The sequence below is a fragment of the Aythya fuligula genome, chromosome 20 (genome assembly GCF_009819795.1).
Source record: "Aythya fuligula isolate bAytFul2 chromosome 20, bAytFul2.pri, whole genome shotgun sequence".
In the NCBI taxonomy this organism is placed as follows: Eukaryota; Metazoa; Chordata; class Aves; order Anseriformes; family Anatidae; genus Aythya; species Aythya fuligula.
In genome coordinates this window covers 10262200-10279075 of record NC_045578.1, presented here as the reverse complement: position 1 = coordinate 10279075, position 16876 = coordinate 10262200, and the positions used below count along the sequence as shown (strand labels likewise).

At 42.8% G+C, this 16876-nt stretch overlaps 1 protein-coding gene across 1 annotated transcript; it reads left to right on the top strand.

Annotated features, from left to right (window-relative positions):
• Positions 1–1454: 1454 nt before the first annotated feature.
• Positions 1455–16585, top strand: HEATR6 (HEAT repeat containing 6). The gene is made up of 20 exons (XM_032201041.1): positions 1455–1641; positions 1941–2048; positions 2441–2581; positions 3605–3720; positions 4427–4541; positions 4810–4911; positions 5282–5419; positions 6589–6881; positions 7269–7446; positions 7631–7837; positions 8392–8491; positions 8702–9057; positions 9997–10119; positions 10601–10687; positions 11497–11631; positions 12786–12908; positions 13708–13832; positions 14532–14628; positions 15064–15268; positions 15739–16585. Exons 1-20 carry the CDS (start codon positions 1462–1464, stop codon positions 16287–16289), a joined length of 3480 nt encoding a protein of 1159 aa, XP_032056932.1. The 5' UTR covers positions 1455–1461; the 3' UTR covers positions 16290–16585.
• The last annotated feature ends 291 nt before the right edge of the window (positions 16586–16876 follow it).

Genomic DNA, 16876 nt, shown 5'->3' with positions numbered 1-16876 from the left:
GAGCCGTCCTTTCCACATTCTTTCCCGGGACCTTCAAAGGAGCTGAGGAATCCAATTCCCACTAATTTGCTTTGAAAATACTGAGCTAAAATTGTAATTATGGCACATGGCATTGCAGGTGAGGAAAGAACCCACCAGATTTCAGGTACTTTGTTTTCCTAAGATATGAGCATTGATGATTTATTAAGACTTCCAGTTTAAACAATATTACGTTGCTTAATGTTGGAAGGTGTTCCTACAATTAATGAAAATTTCATAGACTGACTGGGGAAGAAAGAGACCATTTTATGTCCCGTACCAGATGGCCTAACCCAGCTGCTCACTTTTTTCTTTGAACTGTGATTCTAATGACTTCTCTGTCCTTTGAAGTCTGGCTCTGTGCTGTCGAACCAGATGTATTTGCATGATAGTAGCAGAGCGTGTTTAACAGTGGCGGACTTGTGCTCTTTTCCCTCACGGCCACTGCTGGATACTGCGCAATGATTGCTCTTGTTTGGGGTTTTTGAGGGGCAAGCAAATGTGAAGGCTTACTAGGTGCTGGTAAGATGTGTCTCCATGTCAACAAATTCAGAGAAATTACTCCCTAAACTCTGGTGAAGAGGAATTACTTCAAGAGCTCTGCCTTTGGTTGCTTTATAAACCCATGTGGTGGTTTCAGTCCCAGATTTATTAGGGCCTAACAAAAGCGGGGGCTGCTGTCAAAACGCAAATTTCAGCAGCACTTTAAAAACAAAGGGCAACGAGAAAGGACGAGCTTTAAGTATGTATTAAGAAGCTTTCGAAATAATAAATCACAAAATAAGGCGGTGACAAAAGGAACAAAACCGAAGACGGTCCCCGAGCGTGGGTTTGGTGGAAATTTGCACCAAGCAGAGCTGGGAAGGCACCGCTGACATTCCTGGCTCTGAAATGCCAAACCCACAGGGCTGTGCCGCGTCCAGCAGCCCCCAGCTGTACCAGGGTGCACCTCCCGCCAGCGCTCGCTGCCTGGCAGAGGCCCCAATTTTGCTCATTTTCACACCAAAACCACTTGGTGAAGAACCCCTCAGAGCGATTCTGCCACGGCGAAGGCGGCCACGGGCTGCTCGTCATCACTTCGCCTCCCGCAGCACCGGGCAGCAGCGAGCTCTCCACAGGGCGACGGCTAGACCGGCAGCTCCATCAAGTCGCCCTGTCGCGACATGAACACGCGATAACGACGCGATCGCGTAGCTCTGCGTGAAGTTTTACCACCTACAAAACGCGGACACCCCCTGAGGGGCAGCCCCGATCGCTGCGGGCCGGCTGCGGGCGGGCAGTGCCCCCTGCCGCCCTCACAGCCTGCCGCCCGCCCCCCTTCCCCTCGCTCCTCCCGCCGCCGCCATTTTGCAGCCTCCCTCCCTCCCCGCCCGGCGCGGCCGCCATAGGCGCCCCGGAAGGGCCATGGCGTTGCCATAACGCCGCTGCCGGGAGGAGCTGAAGATGGCGGGGCCCGAGCCGGGCGGCTCGTTCCGGCATTGCCTGGCTCGGCTGGGCGCCCTCCGCCTTCAGCCGGGCTCTGAGCAGCCCTCGGGCGGCCGCCGCACCGAGCTGCACCTGCTGCTGGACCAGCTCATCTCCGACAGCTGCGGGCCCGCCGCGGTGGCCGGGCCCAGCCCGCAGGTAGCCCGCGGGGCACCCCACGCGTGAGCGGTGCGGGTGGGCTCAGAGCTTCCCCGGGATGTTTTTTTTGGTTTTGTTTTGGGTTTGGCCATCGTTACCGGCTTTAGTTTTGCCCTGCTGTTCGCTGTTTGGGTGATGGGCAAGGGGAAGGGAAGGCTCCCGAGCGGGAGCTTTCCTCAGTCACCACACACATCGATGTCGGTGTTATACCGCCTGTGAGAGCCAAGGCTTAGCCGGTGATGTGGTTTCCACCCCAGGTTTGTCGCCTCTAATTCATAAACTTACGCTTTCTGTTCCAGGATGTTTGTGCTTTGCTTGTCCAAGCCTGCCAGCTGGTTCATCTCGATCAGGCGCATCTTGTCAGCAAAGTCTGCCAGCTCATCTACCACTTGCTAAACAGATTCCAGGTACAGAAAGTTTGGCCAGAGAGGCCTTTTATTTCTTTTTGTTTCTTTTACAGGGCTGTGGAACAGGCCTTCATGCAAATTCACTTGGATTTTTGCTCTGTTGTTCCTTTACTCTTAGCTGAGGTTTTGATCTGTGGCTTTAGCCTGGCTGACAGCTTCTTCGTGTAAAAAACAGCTCCCAGTCATAACTAATACGCCATAGGAAATACTCTTAATTATAAGATATTTGTGTTAATCTATCATTTTCTTAATTGTAGCCCGATTCTGTGATGATGTGTAATTTTAACAGCCAGATTACATGAGTCTGTACCCATTAGGAGGGTAGATATATTGATCTTAGCACTACAGGATGATGCAATTTTCTTGACTATAATCCTTTTTTGTTATGGCAGGTGACATTTGATGAACAGAACTTGAATTTTCTCCTCTCCTACTGCATCTCTGCTCTTAAGCAGTGCAGCTCTTGGACACACGTAGAAGTTCTACAAGCTTTAGCAGCTCTTGTTTACAATAATGGACCTAAATGTCAGAAGGTGGGTTTACAAACTAGGAGAAACTAACCAAGAAAAACTTGCAACTTCCACTGTTTTTTGTTGTTTGAAAGAAGGAAAGGGTAATAGAAAATGTATCATGTTCTCAAACAACTTTACCTTTTAGATTAATATTAGACCCTATTTAAATTGTGCCTAGTACCTGTGGAAAAGTTGACATTCAGGTGTGTTAGGTGTATGTTGTAACAATCAGTAGGTGACAAGATTCTTCCCATGCTGAATGATGCCCTACCTGCGGGCTACAGCTGCAGGGACCATCTAGGATCTGGCTTGAGCCAAAGGCACGCTGTGAAAGAAGGGTGCCAGGCTCAGTCTGCAGACTAAGCCCACTGGTTTGTCTGTGTGTCAGGCAGGAAGGATGTAGGGAGCTTCAAATTGCACATTACTCAGCAGGCTCCACTGAGGATCCGGAAATATATCCCACAACCAGATCAGGTCTTTGGTGTGCAGTGGGCTCAAAGCCACTTCAAAGTCAAGGCTCTCTAGTATCAGTCTGGGGCTTGCACGAAGCTCCTTGTGGCTGCAGCATGACTGATAGTGGTTGATACGTTGAATTCTCTTGCTACCACCAGCACTTGGCAGTTTGCAGAGCAGTTTCTGCTGTTTGTCTGGAGCACAGGGTAGTGATGCTGGCAGTGTTGTAGCTGCCAGCTTGTGTGGGTTTGTAGCCTAGAAAACTGCAGCAGTTTGGTACAGCAGTTGTTACTAACTTAGCTTTATGTCTGGGAAGAAGGCATAAATTGTGACTCAGCCTGAGCTATGCTCACACTCAGTACTTTTTTAATACAAAATAGGAGAGCTTTGGAAATGCACGTTATCTGGTCATTTTGGTGAACATAATCTGTCTCTGGAATTTGAAATTGCAGCTGACAAATCTTTTTTTTTTTTTTTTTTTTTTTTTTTTTTTTTTTTTTGTAGCATGGATATATTTAGCTACCAAACAAAAGAGCCATCGGGCTGAGGGAAGAGCATTAACCCCTAGTGACTTTTGCTGGTTTGTTTCAGTATCTCCTGGATTTGCTGGGCAAGACGGGACTCCTGGTGCAGTTCAGTGATTCTGCTCAGCCCAACACGGAGCTCAGGACAGCAGCACTGCACAGCATGGCAAACCTGTGTCTCAGGTGCGTACCAGCCTTTGCAGGTGGTGGAGTGGATGCCTTAGAAGATGTACATCTGACAGCACGGGCAGCTGGTCTGCTCTGTCTGCGCTAGGAACAGCAAATGTGGGACGTGTAGGCTGTATATGCTTAAACTTGAAGTCTAAAACTTCAGTGCTCCAAGCTATTGTACCATCTGCAGTTAAAACTGTGAACTCTCAGACTTCTGGACAAAGTGTTATTGTGTGACATGCTTAGGGAAGAAAAGAAAGTGTTTTGTCTGGTCCTGCGGTAATTGCTGGGAGGTTGTGGGATCTCCATCCTTGGAGGTGCTTAGAACTTGAACGGACGTGGTCCTGGGCGACCTGCTGTCATCGGCCGTGCTGTGGGCAAGGGGCTTGGAGTAGCTGATCTGCAGAGGTACCTTCCAACCTCAGCTATTCCGTGATTCTAATTTCAGGAAAATCACTTGCAATATTAGGGCTGTCCTCTAAATGTTATCAAACATGCTTTGGTGGCTTGAAGTAACTAAAAGTTTTGGAAACAGCTGCTTAGGAATCCATTAGAAAGGAATTTGCTTAGTGACCCTAAAGCTACTGCAGCAATGGCCAGCTCTTACTTTATGGTACTTATGGCAGCAAAGATTAAAATGATGCAGTTTCCCTCTCTTCCTACAGTAAGTCAAGAGACAGATTATAAAGCAATGATTTGTCTCTTGCTTTAATTTTAGTGTGCCTGGACAGCCATACTTGGATGAGCCCTACCGAAGTGTCTGTTTCCAAACTTTCCTAAGTGTTCTGCAGTCTTCAAAAACCTCTGATGTAGATGACATCACCTTTTGTGTGGTAAGTGTGAGTCTAGGATGTTCTAATTAGGAAATTGTGCTGCTGGAATATTGGAATTTGGAATATTTGAAACTTGGAATGTTTTCAACTGAGATTTTGCTTAAATAGACTTTTTTTTTTTTTTTTTTTTTTTGCTTTAACAGGATATTATAAATAACTGTCAAAGTAACTATGTTGAGCAAAGCTTTAACTGCCTAGAAGGTCACCTAAGAGATGTGATCCTTCAGTGTTTGGGAAGGAAAAGTAATTCTGTGCTTTGTGCTTTCAGTTGCTACAGAATGCACTGAAAGGTATCCAGTCACTTCTAAATGGCGGGAAGATGAAACTAATGCAAGCTGACCAACTTGGATCTCTTCTTGCAGTATTAAAGGTAAATACGGAAACGGACACTGGAAGGTGCACGTTCCAGTTGCCCATGGAGTGCAAAACAGTATGGGAAGATGAGGAAGACAGAGCAGAGAAGCCTGAGTGTGGGGGGAAGATGTAGTGTGAAATACAAATTAAAAAGATGGGAGGCCTGTGTTTTTGTTTGTTTGTTTGTTTGTTTGTTTTTTGTTTGTTTGTTTTTGGACCTACTTGAAGTCCTTCTGGAGATAGCTGTTACATAGCACAGGGATAGGCAAGACGTGAAGGATGGATCACAAGCCAAAGGGAAAATTGATGAACACCTGAGGAAACATAGAGCAAATCTTTGTGCATCAAAAAGGAAAAGAACGCTAACGTTTCTGTTACTCTTCCAGAAGTGCATGTTTCACGGCCTGCCAGGACTGAGCTTAGAGGTGCCTGCAGCCTTGTACCCAGCCCCGTTACCTCAGTATGACAAAAGGTCGCCTGTCAAGCAGGAACAGCCAGAGCCAGCTGTCTCGAAGACAACAGGGGTAAACTGAAATCGGACTGATTCTCCTGAGTACTCGTGTGCCTGTTTGTTGAGGTTGTATGTGCCTGATATGGTATTGGTGGCTAACGGTCTCTTTGCATTTTGGGCACGTGATACTTTTTTTTTTTTTTTTTTCTTTAAAGATATTGGTTAGAAATCTCTGCACTGAATAAAATTGCTTTGTGAACTCAGGTGACAAGAACAAATGGCTCTGCAGAGGCTGGTTTTCTTGACTTAAGCTGTGTGCATCAGATATTCGTCTGTAGCCAAGAATTCTTGGCCTGCAGAGGTGGAGTTGATGCTTGCAGACTAGCCAAAGTTTTTTATTTTATAAATTGCATTTTCTCTCCTAACATCTGCACAGTCATTTTGACTTTTTCTAAGGAAAGTCAGGTTCACCTAGAGACCAATACTTAGGGACTGATTTTATTTCTTTTTTTTTCTGCTTTTCCTCTCCCTAGCTGTTCTGCTTAATTCTTATACAGGTTATTATTTAACCCTGTAAATTTTTTTTCTTCCCTGTAATGTCTTTCAGGTAATTGGTAATCCAAAGTTAGGTAGTCATGTTGACTCATTTCTTCTTAGATGTTAAATAACTACTATAAATCCAACAGAACTGCAAAAGCACTGGCTGTTTTTATTAATTTTGTGCAAAATATGTTTTTTAAATATAATTTTTAATTGAAAATCTTTTGTTTTACTGATAAAAACTAAGCTTTGGTTTCTTTGAGAGTATTCAGATATGAATTGTTTATTTACATTAGAACGTTAGTACACTGATTTTACTGTTATTAATAGGCAGAATTTGCAGTCTCAGATGCTGATGGTGTGTTTTTTTTTTTTTTTAGACATGTACAATATTGTATATTTTATTGCATTTATACACGCAGTATTGTTGCACTGAAGATGCTAAATAGCTGTGATAGCTCATAGTAAAACTAAATTTCATCTAAACATAACTTGTTTAGAAACTAAAACTGTTATGTGTCGATGCCCTTATACAAAGGGCATGGTTTATTATATTGAACTCTGCTTTTGTCTGGATTAACAATTAGCTTTATTTTCAGAGGAGATTTTTCCCCTAGTAAAAGATTTACCACTATAAAACGTTTGCACATCTTTATAGATACTACTTCATTTTTTTAAAATAGTCTATTTTTTTTTAAACAGAACCGAAGAAAAAAGTCCAAAGGGAAACAAAAGAAAGGAGAGTTTGCAGAAGAAGGAAGAGAAGATCTGTGTGATACAGGAAAGGAATCAATCCGTGGAGTTGACATGCTGAAACTGCGCTTGGGGGATGCACAGAACAGTCGTTGTTCAGATCCTCAGACGTGTGCATCGGATGCTGCGTGTGTGCCTGCTGGAAAGGATCACTTATCTTCACACTGTACTAGCTGGAAGAGAATCAGCAGCAGTGAGTCAGAATATTCTGATGCTGAAGGTGGAATACAGAGCAAAACGAGGTTATTGTTCATGTAATCATAAAACGTAGTAGCCAGTAGTGCTGTTTTTATAACAATTTAAGTTTATCACATTAAATCATACCTTTTGTTCCTGTGGGTCTAGTACCAATTTTACAAGTGTGCAGACTTCCTTTCAGGGGATTCCAGTGCTTTGTTCTTAATCAAAACTGTTGAAAAAATCACTTTTCCATTTATGTTGTGGTACAAGAAAAATGGAAGGCAGTAATTAATATTGGCTTGAAAGTAAACTTGTTCTTTCTGTTCCCTGTTTTGATCTAAAACACTTCACTTACTGCTCTCACAGCCAGTCACTAACATGAAAGAGGTTAAATCCATTACTTTTCACTGCTGCTATTCCATTAATCTTTTTGTTTATTTGTTTTTAAGGTCCTATCAAGCCAAAGTTCGTCAAGGGGCTCTAGCCTGTTTCCTCTCTACTATCAAATCAATAGAAAAAAGAGTTCTTTATGGCTACTGGTCAGCGTTTGTTCCTGATGCACCTGGCATTGGCAGCCCCCAGTCAGTGTCCCTGATGACTATTGCTTTAAAGGACCCTTCTCCAAAGGTTAGACAGTTTTGAGTAGATGAAGCATTGTATTTTTCAAGTATTAATCTTCAGTTATTAACCTTACGGAGTAAAAACGTGATACTCATCACGTGCTTGAGGTGATCATTCCAGAAGGGCTATGAGAAAATAGCGTTTTCTCAAAAGATCTGCTGTGGCTAACAGAAATGTTTTGTCATTTCAGACACGTGCCTGTTCTCTTCAAGTTCTCTCAGCCATTCTGGAAGGTTCGAAGCAGTTTCTTTCTGTTGCTGAAGATGCTAATGATCACAAGAGAGCTTTTACACCCTTTTCTGTAACTATTGCTTCTAGCATCCGGGAGCTGCACCGCTGCCTGCTGCTAGCCCTGGTGGCAGAATCATCTTTTCAAACACTAACACAAATCATCAAGGTAACTGCACTGTCAGTGTTTCAATTGCTACCCAAGAGCTGATATTGGTATCTAGATTTCTTTTTGAAGTAAGATTGCACAGAAGTTCTTGTAGCTGTTGAGGACCAAGGGACAAGAGGGGCAAATACTGTCATCATATCACAGAGCTTTGATGACTGAGACTTTCTACAAAGGCCTAGGGTCTCTTTTCTCTTCAGTGCAGTTCTCTTGTTCTGCATTTCTTTCATGTATTCTTTTTTTGAGGTGAATAAGCCTGTATAATGATTGTGGAGACTTAACCTGCCTTTGAGACTTGAATCCAAACTGCCATCTTAAGAAGCAAAAGTTTTTTGTGGGCTATTGGTCTTTATGCCAGGTCACAGTACTTTAATAATTGTTGTAGGAGCCACGTTTGTAACCAGTTTTCAAAGAGCAGCTAACTGGGTCATTTTTTTTCAGGTGTCCTTAGATACTTAGCTGTCTAAATGGACTAAACTGCAAATGTAGGAACAAACGTATTAGAGACCAGGCTGACGTTGTAACCACCACTCCATGTATGCTTTTATGTGTTTCAGTGCCTTGCAAATTTGGTTTCAAATGCACCATACAGCCGTTTAAATCCTGGGTTGCTGACAAGAGTCTGGAACCAGATAAAGCCATACATCTGTCATAAAGGTTTGTTCTGTATATCTGGAGTCTCTTTGCATGTTATTCCTTAATTCAGCATTGGTTATTATGCAATATTATAAATACATAAGTAAAGGTAGCACCATCAAGTTATATGTTATGATCAGTCTCCTTTGAAAATGTCTGAAAAAATTCTGAGGTATCCGTGAGATGCTAACAAGCTGCCTTTCTCTTCCCCCTCCCTGTTCTTTCTTGCAGATGTTAACGTTCGAGTTTCTAGCCTCACGTTGTTAGGGGCTGTAGTATCTGCCCAAGCACCTTTACCAGAGGTGCAGTTACTTTTGCAACAGCCCAGTTCTTCAGGGCTAAACAGTAGCGGTAGTGGAACCCCTCATCGTTTTAATTCTTCTGAGCAGTGGAGAAAAGCCCCCCCCTTGGAAGGGGAGTCTCCAGATAATCCAGCGGGATGTACGTCTCCAGAACCATGCTGGCTTATTCGTCTCTGTATTTCCATTGTTGTTCTGCCCAGAGAGGATTCCTGTTCTGACAGCGATGCGAACTTCCCATCTGGGAGCGTTTATGAGCCATCTCCTGTTCGACTGGAATCCTTGCAGGTGATGGTGAACAGTTCGCTACAGTGAGCTTGTAAAATGAACAGCCTGGTACAATATCAAATTGCCTCACATCAGCTGAATCTCGTGGGTTGCCTTTGTTCTTAGCTCGCTCAGTGAGATGAGGTGAAAGCATTTGCTAGAGCAGCGTTTCTGATCTGTTGTGGCTGAAGGAGCAGTAGCATTTTGATTCTATGCCTGTGGCCGCAGCAAGGCCCTCCCAGAGTAAAGCTGCAGCAGTGAGTTCGGCTTGATTTTTGGTACTTTTATTATTTTAAAATATTATTTGGCTTTAAGTGCTGGCATCTGGTGAAAGCTATTAGTTTTCCCCCATGCAAACTCCTCTGTACAGAATCTAAATGTAAAGGTTTGCTAGAAAATGGGGGTGGGGGAACATTGCAGTTAATGAACAGAGTGGAAAGAGCTGCAGGATGATGCTGCATGGCTAAAGTACCACCTGTGAACATTGAGTCTTGGCCCTGTTTTTCTTCATGTAACCATAGAAAACTATAAGATTTTTTAGTGTGCATCCCAAGTGTCTCATACTTCTGGAACAGTGCATATTTGTTAAATCCAGCTTCGCAGAACACAGCAGCAGCATTGCAGGGGATGCAGGATGTATTACTCTTACAGACACTCTTGCTTTTATTTTTTTATTTTTTTTGCTACAGGACACCTCATTTGACTTACGGTAAATAATTCATTGTGTTGCTACCCAATAGTGCTTTTGTGGCTCCTTTTTGAACAAGATCATGAAATCAGAAAGTTTTTAATTAGCTCTACTCTTCTAGAAGTCGTGCTGTAAGGTGTGTCTGTTACATCAGACTTCAGTATATGGTTCCTGTGTTGGTTTGCCTGTTTACATGCTGTCTGTGTTTCGGATAGTTTGGTGTAATAGAAGGAAAAAATGCTGAATTGAGTTTATCTTTTGGTTGTGTTTAGGTATTGGCTCTTCTTGTAAAAGGGTATTTCTCTATGGCTCAGACCTATTTGCTAGAACTTGGAGAAGTGGCTTGCAAATGCATGGAAGAAATGGATCCATCCATTCAGCTTCACGGAGCCAAAGTAAGAGTGTGAGAAAACACCAACATTGTTTTACCAAGTCAGTTTTGCCATTCCGTGTGCTTTGCAAATACAGATGACTAATGCTGAATATTCAGAGTTTTTCATGTAGCAGCACTTTGTAATGAGCTGGTACCTGCTGTAGCTCTTTGGAAATGCAGCACCCTGCCACTTTGGGAAGTGCACCTTCTACTTCCAGTCTTGAACTCTTAACGAATGTTTGGCCCGTTACTCAAAGGAAATCTCAAAGAGATTTCCTCTTTGACCAGCAATTTGTTATGCTGCTTTAGCTGGGGACTTCATGTAAGAAAGGCTGCTCCTCTAATTTCTTCACTAGTAGGGACAGAATAGAGTCAAATTAATACTGGATCTCGTATTTTTGTTCCTTGGGTAAATAAGTATAGTCCTAGATAAAGGTTACTGTAGTTCTGTGGTACTTGAGTCATCCTTGATAAAGACCTAGCTGCTTTCTGTCTCCTTGCAGCTTCTGGAGGAGCTGGGCACAGGTATAGTGCAGCAGTACAAATCCGATTCAGCTGTTGCCCCTGAGCAGAGAGTACCGGTCAGCACGGTAAGTGTGTGGGCTCCCTCTGAGATTGCACTCAGAGCTTCCTTTCTTGAATTCCCTGCAAAGTTACTGGCGTGGGAACAAATCGATTACAGGAAAGCAGAACAGGAGTAAATACCTGCAGCTTTTTAGGTACTGGATTTGTGTACACTTCCTCCATTATTTTGGCATTTATTTTAGGCTGTAGGTAAGTGATCTTTTTACGTGGTATTAACAGTGCCTCTACCTTTCCTCATCCCACTTCTTCCTGCCTGATGTAAGTCAGGAAGCTGGAAGACCAGTCCAAACTGCATGTGTCATTACTGCTCCATAAAGCCTAGATGTAGACATCTAGTGTTACGGCGTTCTGTGAACAACAGGTAATTTGAAAAAGTTACTTAGAGTACACTAAATCCTAAGCTTGTCACCAGTGACCCTGCCAGCTGGGAAACGTGTCCAGTAGTAGTGGTTTCCTGTAACTTGTTGTGAATGGAAATTGTCAGTGTAAAATTGTAAATGAAAATACCCAGCTTCGTGGTTTCAAGAACGGAATCGTGCTTCTGCCTGATGCAGTATAAGTGGGTGTATCCCCCTGAGAAGGAACAAACACAACTCAGCCAAGAAGTACTTTATAGCAGTACTAAAATATCTTAAATACTTCATTCTGGATGTTAATTGTTTTAGGGTTCCAAATAGTTGTAATCGCTGTCACGTGTGATTTTGCTACCTACTCTTTGTCTTCTAAATGACTGTAAAAAAAAAAAAAGACAAACTATTATAGAACTTAGGTATAACTGCTGAGTTTTAACAGGTAAACCTGTCTGCTTCTGCAGGTTGTCACTTTCTGGACTATGATGTTAAATGGCCCTCTACCTGGTGCTCTGCAGAATTCTCAACATGCAACTCTTCAGACGAGTGCCTGTGATGCTCTGTCCTCCATCTTGCCAGAAGCTTTTGGCAGTCTGCAGGTAATGGAGCACTTCTATAAGCTTGGCATTTTTACCTACTGAAACTTTTCTTGTCTGCTAGATTGTATTAATATAAAGCCTTTAAAAATTATATGGAGAGGGCAGGGAAGCCGCCTAGAATATTTCTTGCGTTCTGAACAAGCTGTGACTATTGAAGACTGGAGAAGGCAATGTTGAGAGTAATTAGTCTCACAAACCAATTAAACTGTGGGTCAAAGAAGCCTTTTGGCCCTGCTATGAATACTCAGCCTTGGCTATTGATGCATGGGATGGAGGGCAAGAATTTCATCGCATGAGGGAGGGGTGAAGGGTTGCTATTTTGCTGGTTAAGCATTTGAAGAGAGCTGAGCTAACAGCCGTGGACTGATGTTCACCAATTTGCATGCAGGTTTTTTCTTTTGGCTGGCTTTTAAAACATTAAACTGCAGTGTTTGCCCTGGCAGAAGCAAACGAATATGCTGGCCCTCCTCTCCTTTTGCAACATGAAATATGCTTCTAAACATGAAAGCCTTGGCAGTGTACCACCACTGCATTGTGCAGCTCCTTTTATGTCACTGTGCCCTTCTTGATGGGGAGCGCTCTGCCAGATCTCATTTGCCCAAGAATTGCTAGTACAGCAGTATCTCTGGTATTCTCCATCTGGTTTCTCCAAGTACAGCATGTACCTCATCGCGCTGTACTTTGATCCTGTACACTCTCTTGTCCCTGTGGTCACGTGGGGTCAAGTCAGTGCCCACTCTGACCCTTTGCTCTGATGAAACAAAGATCTTTGTCGCGGTTTGGTAAACTGGCAATCTGTCCAGGATGAACTTAATCTACCTTGTTGTCCTTGTTTACGAAGTGACAGGAGAAAGCAACCGATCCAGGTTGTTTTACCTCTGATGGGGCATTTACCTTCTGCATTTGGATGATAGATAATATTTTGATTCCTTCATGGTATTATCTAATAGCAACAAGACAATTTTTTTTCTGGAAATGCTGTGGTTTTCTGTGTGGCATCCAGAAATGCCCGTCAATTTACCTTGAAGAAAAGAGTGCACTCTGAGTGGTAGCTTCTATAGTTTCCATGTATTGTGGTCTTTCAGAGTATTTGTCAGTTGTCTTTAAGACTTTTTTCAGTTTCTCCCTGTTGCCACGACTGCTTCTCATTTCAGAATGACCAGCAGATCCTGTGCATCACTCTGCTGCTTGGCCTGAACCACAGTGAGACCCCGCTGGTAAAAGCTGCTGCTGCACGTGCCCTCGGAGTCTACATCCTCTTCTCTTGCCTTCGTCAGGTCAGAATTTGTTTATTTTTTTCTTATTTTGAACCATTTTAGAATGGAATTGGTAAACCATGAGATATGGGACCTGAATTTGTTTGCAATGAGTTGGCTTTCCTTCTTGCTTTTGGTCTAAAGTATTTAACAGGACGGGGCTTCAGTTTTGCTTACAACTGACAAGTAAAGCTCATTTTGAGAGAAATGCTGATTAGCTTCCACAACAATTTGATCTTAGCTTGGTTGGGTTAGTAGCCTTTTATTTTGCCATGTAGCCTTCAGTGAGTGATTTTTAACAAAAACAAATTATGCAGTAGCTGATGCTGCAATTTTAGTTCAAATATTTTGCAAGCAATATCCTTTATCGTGAGCAAAGGAATGAAAATGAAATGTAATGTACCATAGAAGAGAAAATTAAACAAGCAGCTCAACAAGGAGCTTGGTGAAGCAATTACTTTCTTAACATTGGGATTTGATGAGTATAAAATTGACAGTCCAGGTAATTATGTTAAAATCCAAAGTAACTAAAGCGCCAATGGAATTAAATTATACAGTGAAAGCTTTCAGCAAAAGCTACCTAGGAGAGTGGTGAGCTTGGTCGCCATGGTGGTTTAGACTGTTAATTGAAGATCAAACAAACCTGTACAGAAAGCACCGTAAACACATTACAAGTTCTTGCCTAAGAAAGAATATGTTAATAGAGGCAGTCTGTGCACATCTCATTTTCCCTAGAAGGGCCAGATGTGTATGTTACTAAGGAAATCATGCAGATTTTTAAAACTTTCTAATCACTTTTTTTTTTTTTTTTCTTTTATAGGATGTGATGTTTGTGGCAGACACAGCAAATGCAATTCTGAATTCCCTCCATGACAAGTCTCCGAACGTCCGTGCCAAAGCAGCCTGGTCCCTGGGCAACCTTACAGACACTCTGATTGTCAACATGTACGTCAGCGGGCTTCGGCCCACAGAGGTCCTCTCAGTGCCTGTATTCCCGTAGCACATAGAGGGCACTTAGTATCAAATAGACAAAATCTGTGGTCACTGTGTCAAAACTGAATGCTTCTTTGTAGCCACTCTTCAGCATGTGTAGACACTTGGGCTGTATTACAAATATCCTGTACCCAGCTGAGGTCGAGTTCAAGTTCACTGCTTGATTTTTAGGTCTTTCTAATCATTAATTCTGGAGAATGCTCCAAGATTACTTTTCAGTTTTCTGTTTTTTTCCCGTATGTTACTTGGTGTAATTGCATGTTCCCTGGTTACTTTACTTTTGACATACTACAAAAGTATGAGTAACAAATATTTAACGCTTCCTCAAGCCAAAGGCTGGAGGACGCCCAGCCCGCTGTTACATTTTTAACAGGAGAAATAGTTATCATATATTCCTGCTAATGAATTGCCTCTGAGCAATTCATTGCCCTCTGTCTTTTATTACAGACGTAATGCATTGCTAACAGGCTTTCTTGCATTGATAGCTTGGTTTTAAATTAATAAACATAGTGGTCACATGTAGTAAGGTCTGCCTTACATATTAGCCTTCTAAAGAGTGAAGGTTGTTCAAATGACTTTATAAAGGATTGTATCACATCTTTGAGAGTGGATTAACTGAGCCAGTCTTTCACAATGTAATCCTTCTGCTAGGGAAACAATGGGACAAAGTTTTCAAGAGGAATTTTCTGATCTCCTCCTGTTGAAAATGTTACGGTCTGCGACTGAAGCATCCAAGGACAAAGACAAGGTATGACGGGGAAAGAGGGTGGAGGATTGTGGAGTAGTTAGCTCTTAAATTTTCATTTAAAGAAAAGGCACCATTTACTTGCTTTTAGGGTGTTCTGCCCCAACAGACAGTGAGCTGCTGGTCAGCATCCTCTCTTGAGGGTCGATGTGTGGGATGTTTCCCATGTCTGTGGCCTGCAGGGCACTTGATTTTGTACTTGTCCACAGCATGAGGATTGTTAATTGTTTTGGAATGATCATTTGCAGAGAATGATCTTTCTGATGGTATTTAGCAAGTTGCATCTGAAAAGACACCAGCTTAATTCCAGATGGGTTCCTTGTTGACTCTGTGCATGATTATGTAGCAGGCTTGTCAAAAGGCTTTGCCCATAAACTAAAAGCCAAAATGCTGTTGTGCGAACTTTTTTCTTTTTTTTTTTTTTTTTTTCCCCTTCAGGTAAAGAGCAATGCAGTCCGGGCCCTTGGGAATCTGCTTCATTTCCTTCAACCATATCATGTAGCAAACCCCAGGTTTAAGGAAGCCATCGAGGAATCTCTTCAGGCCCTCATTTCTACTGTTCTGAGCGAGGCCACCATGAAGGTGCGCTGGAATGCTTGTTACGCGCTGGGGAATGTGTTTAAGAACACTGCCTTGCCACTTGGTGAGTAGACTGGTCCCCTGGGTTTGGATTTGTACTGCAGGTGTGGTTTTAACTAGTCTCTGTTAGAAATGTGCTTGGGAAGAGGGGAGAAAGCAACCTGAGCTGAATCATGTTGTCATATCCAGAAGTATGTCTTTCCCAGACCTCTAGCCAGTGAAATAGGTTCAGATCCTGGAAGTGCTGATACAGTCATAACTGTGCCGTGTTCAGTGGGATGTGTCATGTTGGAAAAGAACAGGTTTACAGCTGTGATTAGATGCAAAGTGTTGCTTTTCCTCTTCATTAACACTCCAGATTCACTTTTCTAAAACTATTTTCGTTTTCATAAGCCCTGCTTCTCTCATTAGACCAGCATAAATGCAGTAAATGTAAGCCCATTACATATTTTGGAGATACATTTACAGCTTTGTGTATTTTGAGTGATTGAAAAGGGTTTGTGTTGTTGTTGTGTTTATTTCTATTACTATTAGGAGAGGCTCCTTGGACCACACAAGCATATAATGCACTTTCCTCAGTAGTGAAGTCATGCAAGAATTTTAAAATCCGAATCAAATCAGCCATGGCCCTCTCCATCCCTAGCAAGAGGGAGTGCTACGGACCCACTGAGCAGTTCTGCCAGATCTGGGATGCCTTGGTGGAAGCCTTGCAGAAAAGTGAAGACACTGAGGACTTCCTGGAATTCAAGTACAGTGCCAGCCTCAGAACACAGATCTGCCAGGCTCTGCTTCACTTACTAAGTCTGGCAAAGAGCACGGACCTGCCATTAATTTGGAGAACCATAACAGAAAATGGGGATGCAATCAAATCCTATGTCTTGCAATATATGAAATGTGGAATTGAAGAAAATGAAGCAGGAACGCGCACAGACCTGTGTGAGAGAGAGAGAAAGTTAAAAGGAGCTATTGAACATCTCAGTGGGATAGAGAAACAGGTGGAGGGCAAAGCTGGCCTGAGAGTGTGTGTTTATCTAGAAGGCATCTTGACGAACCATGCCAATGCCACTGAGTTAACAAAGAGCTAAACAGGAACACCTGTTTCAGTGGCTGGTAACTTGCACATCTGATTGCACACAGAAGAAACACAGGGGTTGGAATTGTGCAGGTCATCCAAAAGAAAAGTTTCCTGTTGTTGGTGTTAAACAATTTGTTTTGAACTTTATTCATTCATAACACCTCATAAAACATTTTTTAAACTTTTGTTTTGAACGGACTCTTGAAATCATCCTCACTTGGTTTTGTTTGTACCTGTTACAGTGTTACCTCTGGGGAAACAAATGTCCTTTCTTTGTATGTTTTATAAAAACAGCCTCTTCTATGAGCTTACCTGAAAGCCTTTTGTTACTGTTGCTGCTATATTCAAAATCACATTTGGAAGGGAGGGATCTGGCAGAATTTTGTTTTTCTAAGCACTGCAATAAACCCGAATACGCCAATATTTGAATAACTGCTTAGAGCAAACACGCTTTGCCTTTAACTGTCTATTCCTGGTGTCTTACACCTGGCCTCCCCCTCCCTGCTGCCTTTGCTCCTCCTGTCTTCCCAAACCTCAGCTCCGTGGCTCCAGGTGGGTGGTACTGCACTGCCTAGGCCAGAAAACTCAAACTAGCTC

What these genes read in the sequence shown, in the direction of transcription:
- HEATR6 (XM_032201041.1), top strand. Translation starts at nt 1,462, where the DNA reads ATGGCGGGGCCCGAGCCGGGCGGCTCGTTCCGGCATTGCCTGGCTCGG. An exon ending in TGGCCGGGCCCAGCCCGCAG is followed by an intron (nt 1,642 to 1,940) that starts GTAGCCCGCGGG and finishes TTTCTGTTCCAG; the next exon opens with GATGTTTGTGCTTTGCTTGT. An exon ending in GGAATACAGAGCAAAACGAG is followed by an intron (nt 6,882 to 7,268) that starts GTTATTGTTCAT and finishes TTTGTTTTTAAG; the next exon opens with GTCCTATCAAGCCAAAGTTC.